This window comes from Pelophylax lessonae (genome assembly GCF_965119305.1).
Source record: "Pelophylax lessonae genome assembly, chromosome: 1".
Lineage (NCBI taxonomy): Eukaryota > Metazoa > Chordata > Amphibia > Anura > Ranidae > Pelophylax > Pelophylax lessonae.
The window spans coordinates 456,700,739-456,707,017 of record NC_138768.1 but is presented as its reverse complement, the minus strand read 5'-3'; the positions used below and the strand labels follow the sequence as shown (position 1 = coordinate 456,707,017).

Here is a 6,279-nt window from a genome sequence, read left to right as displayed (position 1 = left end):
CAATACTACGTGCACTTTCATATGCAATGCATTCTGGAGGATGATGCCTGCAGATTTAGGCATCATCTTGGTATCATTTTTTACAGCCAGCGGTCGGCTTACATGTAAAAGCAATCCTAGCAGATAATTGGCCGCTAGACTGCTTTTACATGCAGTGGGAGGGGACTCCCGCCGCCTTCGGTGGATTTTCTCGGGCTCTCCTGTCCTATTGGTTAACCCGAGATGCAGCCGGTGGTTCAATTATCTAACCATAGAGCTGAGTGGAGATGAGAATGGCTCCAATCATCTCTATGGTCTAAGATACCGGAAGCTACGAGCATTTTATGACTTCTGTAAACAGCGCCATTGGGAAAGTATTTTATCACACCAATTTTGGTGTGGTCAGATGCGTTAAGGTCAGAGGAAAAAGCTAGTCTAAAAGAACCCAATTTTTTTTTAAAAAGAGTACCTGTCACTACAGATTGCTATCATAGGGGATATTTAAATTCACTGTGATAACATAAAAAATTATTAAAAAAAAAAAAAAAAAATTAAAGGAAAGGTGTCAAAATAATATAAAAAAGCAAAATAAATAAAAAAAAAAATCAAGCCCCTCCTGTCCCCCCGTGCTTGCGCGCAAAGGTGCACGCAAGCGTTGGTCTAGTGTCATATGTAAACCGCAATTGCAGCATGCATGTGAGGTATCGCCGCGAACGCCAAGTCAAGGGCAGTAATTCTTGCAGTAGACATCCTCTGTAAGTCTAAAGTGGTAACCTGTAAAGACTTTTAAAGGCTTTTAAAAATGTACATAGTTTGTTGCCGCTGCACAGGCGTGCACAATTTTTAAAGCATGTCATGTTTGGTAGCTATATACTCGGCATAAGATCATCTTTTAAATTTTTCCAAACAATTTGGAATTATATAGTATGTTTGTGCTTTAAATTTAAAAAAATGGAGAGCTGTGAGACCGGTGGTGGCGTCAGCGCCTGTCAGGGGGAGCGGAGAGACGGAGCGTCCGGGGTCCGTAGGCTCCCTGCCCCGGGAGAGGCGGCGTCCGCTCCACTGGGGTCGGGGTTGGGCACGTGTTCAGTGTCAGTGATGAGCGATGGGGTATGATGTAACACGCTTTCAGGGTGATGTGGACGAAGATCTTATCTGCCCCATATGCAGTGGGGTTTTGGAGGAGCCAGTCCAAGCTCCTCATTGTGAACACGCCTTTTGCAATGCCTGCATTACACAGTGGTTCTCCCAGCAGCAGACCTGTCCTGTGGACCGCAGTGTTGTAACGGTAGCTCATCTCCGTCCAGTCCCCCGCATCATGCGGAATATGCTCTCCAAATTACAGATTACTTGTGACAACGCAGTTTTTGGCTGTACCACAATTGTGCGACTTGATAACCTCATGTCTCATCTTAACGACTGTGAACACAATCCAAAGCGACCAGTAACATGTGAGCAGGGATGTGGCCTAGAAATGCCCAAAGATGAACTACCAAACCACAACTGCATAAAACATCTACGTTCTGTGGTTCAGCAGCAACAAACACGTATAGGGGAACTAGAAAAGGCAGCAGCTGAAAACAAGCATCAGCTGGCTGAACAGAAACGAGACATCCAGCTACTAAAGGCATATATGAGAGCAATCCGCAGTGCCAACCCTAATCTTCAGAACTTGGAGGAAACAATAGAGTATAATGAAATTCTTGAGTGGGTAAACTCTTTACAACCTGCACGCGTGACTCGGTGGGGTGGAATGATCTCAACGCCAGATGCTGTGTTACAAGCAGTCATCAAACGCTCACTAGTGGAAAGTGGTTGCCCAGCATCTATAGTGAATGAGCTCATAGAAAATGCCCATGAGCGCAACTGGCCACAGGGCCTGGCAACACTTGAGACACGACAGATGAACCGAAGGTATTACGAGAACTACGTGGCAAAGCGGATTCCAGGAAAGCAGGCTGTTGTGGTGATGGCCTGTGAGAACCAACATATGGGAGAGGACATGGTACTGGAGCCTGGCCTGGTTATGATCTTTGCTCACGGTGTGGAGGAAATATAAATGCACTTTGGCAACTGTATACACACTTGTTTTGCTTCTCCATGTGCTCCATCCTGTTACCTGAGATAACATTTGAAATGCTAAGTCTCCAGACCCTGCTCTTGCCACTGGTGCCTACTAGTTGAGTACTGTGTGATGACTTGCCATTGTTGTGTTTTTTTCTTTGGTAAAGACTCAAGCTAAGCTTTATTAGCTTTTAGTTTCCCCCATAGTGCACTATGGCCAAGCTTCCAGCACAAGCAAACCCAGTCCAAAGTCATGTTAATTTCTTACCTTCTGCTTTATGTTGGCTGGATGTACGATTACTAGTTCCTCAGGAGAAGGGAGCAGTCTTCAACAATATTGCAAAAACTAGAGAGAAAAGACTAACCGAAGACACTACAAGGGGCATTGTGCAAGATTTATGGGCATTTGTAAGTCAGGGGTGCTGAGGCACCCTCTTAAATCACTGGCATCTACAACTTGAATTGGGACTTGTGCAGACCCACTAGAACCTGATCTGGCAGGGATCATTTGTGCAAGAAGGCTAGAAGAAAAATTGGATATTTTTTTATTAATCCCTCTTTTACTTGGCACTAATGTTAGATTTTCATTTTTGTTCTGGTGTGGCCAGTGTCACAATAAAATATGAATAAGCAGCAGACAAAGCAGCGATCATACTACACTCCAAACATACTACACTCTAAACATATGTTGTGTTCAAGCCGTTTTCATGATTCAATGTGATCAGACGCAACACTCCAATCTTCCATATTCAGTCTTCATTGGGTGAATGACAAACAATAAAACTGTGGACATCTATTAGAGTATGTTGTGGGTTATGAACTTGATTTTTTTTTTTTCTTCTACGCAAGGGATGATGCACTTATTTGAGGTGCTTGTACAGAAGTGTAATAATGATTTGTTTTGTTTTATCTAATCTGTGCACCAAACGAGCATTTATTCATGCAGTGGACTTTGGTGCAACATTCTTCTTGACTTCAAAGCTTTTTATTTTGTGTATCCTTTTTTTCATAACTTTAGTTTCACTTTTTTTATGTCAAGCGTGCATGTTAAATTTATCACATTCTGCAAGAGTTGAGAAGGTTTTAATGTTAATTTGACAGTGGAAGAGAGATTGCAGTATTTTAGTTATACTTTCAATACTACAGGTCATATCTGCATACTGACTACATTTGAGGGTTGGCATGTAAACAGTTTTCAACAAATTGTTGCAGAGATTTACACCTCAGTGGTGCCTTTTCTTGTGTGTAAAGAGAAAAAAAAAAACTTGAAGGTCATGCAGAGCACTGCTTGTTCTCTGTTCCAGTACCACCGGTCTTTATTTTCTTGTTGATGTTGCAAAAGCTTTATATGTATTTTTGTTTTCCGGTTCTGTTCAATATTTGTGCTTCAGTATTTTTTTTTTTTAATATGTGTCTTTGATTTTTGTATGTATGGTTCCTTTGTCTATTTTAATATACATAAAACATAAAGTACAAAAAAAAAAAAAAAAAAAATGTATTTTTTTGCAGAAATTGCCTTTGGAAAATCTGTGCGAAAATACCGTGTGACAAAAAAATTTGCAACATTCACCATTTTGTTCTATAGGGCCTCTGCTTTAAAGAAATATATAATGTTTGGGGGTTCAAAGTAATTTTCTAGTAAAAAAAAAATTTTTTTTTCATGTAAACAAAAAGTCACAGAAAAGGCTTGGTTTTCAAGTGGTTAGAAGAGTGGGTGATGTGTGGCTGAGATTAAGCATAAAATGCCGGGACAGTTCAAACACCCCCCAAATTACCCCTTTTTGAAAAGTAGACACCCAAAGCTATTTGCTGAGAGGCATATTGAGTCCATGGAGTATTTTATATTTTGCCCTAAGTTTCGGGAAGGTGACAATTTGTTTTTTTTTTTGGTTTTTTTTTTACAGAAAGTTGTCAGTAAATGATAGATTGCTCACGCATGCCATGGGTATATGTGAAATGACACCCCAAAATACATTCTGCTGCTTCTCCTGAGTACAGGGATACCACATGTGTGAGACTTTTTGGGAGCCTAACTGTGTACGGGATGCCGAAATCCAATCCCCATCTTCAGGTTTTCTAATGGGGTAAATTGCTTATTTTACCTCTGCACTATCTGTCACAGTTTCATAGGCCCTGGAATTTCAAGATAGCACAAACCCCCCCAAATGACTCCATTTTGCAAAGTAGACACTCCAAGCTATTAGCTGAGAGGCATGGTGAGTCCATGGAATAGTTTATATTTTGCCACAAGTTTTGGGAAAATTATTTTTTTTTTTTTCTTATGTTTTTTTACACAAAGTTGTCAGTAAATTATATAATGCTTACACATGCCATGGGTATATGTGAAATGACACCCCAAAATACATTCTGCTGCTTCTCATGAGTACAGGGATACCCCATGTGTGAGACTTTTTGGCAGTCTAGCCGCGTACAGGACCTTGAAAACCAATCCGCACCTTCCGGCTTTCATTACCCAGACACACTTAGTACTGTTCTCCAGTTTTCTTACTGCCTAGCGTCCGAGGTAGGTCTAGGTCTTCCCAGCTGGGACCTAAGTCTCAGTTTTTTTGTCTTTTTCTTTGAAAAAAACGTTTTTTTCCTTTTACTTCTTTCCTCACTCACTATCGCTAGTTAGTAAGGGGGAACCCTGGAGGACTACAAGCGACAGCAGAGCTGGGCCTCACACTAGATAATATAAATCCTTATGGTGTCCCAGTCTGCCAACAAGCGTCGCAGGTCATGGGTACGCCAAGGCCTCACCACAACAGTGCCCCTGAGGACGGTGACGAGCATGCGGAGAATCCATCTTCACCAGGATGTCTTAACTCCGGAAGGCCCGTGTGTTGCTAGCATCCATTCCTGGCTGACGGCACCCCCACTCAGGGTGGGAGGTGTTCCGTATCGGAGCAGAGCCCACGGTCCATGGTGTTGTGAGTGACGCTACCCCCCTGTCCCTGGGACTGTTGTCTGTGGGGGTGTTATGTGGGCCCACTCCTAGGGGAAGGCAGAAAAATGCGATCTCTGTAGAGTCCCCCTCCCTGACCATTTTGGGCAGCCCTTACCTCCCTGCCCCCACTGGGCAAGTTATGCGGTGCACACTGCCTGGGTGGGGGGTGTGGGGGCTTGTTGCATGTCTGGGGGTGTCTCTGAGGTGTCCCCGCGGTGGGCAGTTTCCTGGGTTTGCGCTGACTTGGCGCCGTTCGATCGGCCGCCATTTTGGGTGAGGGCAGGCTATCTGGCTTCCTTGTGTGGGCAGCAGCCATTTGCTGTCCTTTGGCGCCAGTTCGGGTGCCATCTTTGTTATGGGCGGCCCCCTAGTAAGGACAGCGACCATTTTGCGAGTGCTTCCTCTCATTTACCTTTAATAAGCATCCATTACTTTGTGGCTCAGGGCATAGATCGGCCTCTAGTGCGTGAGGTCACCTCCTTTTCACTTCTCCCTTCACTGCAGCAGCGTGTTTGAGGTCTGGTACAGTACACTGTGACACTATGGGGCTGATTTTTGGCTGTTTTTCGGGCTGTTCCCTGCAAACTTTACCTTCTCATTTACTATGTCAGTTTTGAAGTGGTCTCCACCGGTGGTGCAGATTTGCGGTGTGGACCGCGGGAACCTCCAATTTAAAGGGCAAGTGTCCTAAAAAAAATGTTTTATTGCTAAATGGAGTCCCAAGATAGCAAGTTCCCCGCACACCTGGTTGGGGCTTCAGGAACTCCTAAATCCTCTTCCATGGCCTCCTTATCTGCTGCATTTGTGACCTTGGCATCCAAGGTTGATCTGCCGATGTCTGAACGCACTACTCAAAAACGGCCAATGCCCTCTCAGTCTTCTGACTCAGAGCCTAATTTGGTTACCACGAACAACGTCCCCCCTGAGGGGTCCTAAACCGCACATTCTGATGAGGAGGAAGAGGTGTCCTCCTCCACTGCAGCGCGGGAACGCGCTGTTGTGGATGCACTTATTAGCTCCATCAAGGAGACTTTAAATCTTGATGATAAGCCCACCCAGTCAGGTAAGCGAGTGTCCTTTGGGTCCCGCAAAACCCAGAAGTCGGGTCAGGTTTTTCCATGTCACGAAATGGTCCAAGATGCTTAGGCGCACCTTAGTGGTGGAGTCGGCCTCTCCGACTGCCCTTGACCTGGTGGATCAGATGGCCCAGGCTGTGAACGAAGCTCCTTTGGTCGCAAGGTTATCTGCGGTTGGGGTCGCCATCCGCTGCATAATTTCGCTGAAATTCT

The 6,279-nt window shown here is 44.4% G+C and overlaps 1 protein-coding gene across 1 annotated transcript; it reads left to right on the top strand.

The window, feature by feature from the left end:
• The first annotated feature begins 940 nt into the window (after positions 1 to 940).
• Positions 941 to 3,512, top strand: LOC309568157 (E3 ubiquitin-protein ligase NRDP1). Its single transcript, XM_082273777.1, has one exon. It carries the CDS (start codon positions 1,085 to 1,087, stop codon positions 2,036 to 2,038), a length of 954 nt encoding a protein of 317 aa, XP_082129903.1. The 5' UTR covers positions 941 to 1,084; the 3' UTR covers positions 2,039 to 3,512.
• The last annotated feature ends 2,767 nt before the right edge of the window (positions 3,513 to 6,279 follow it).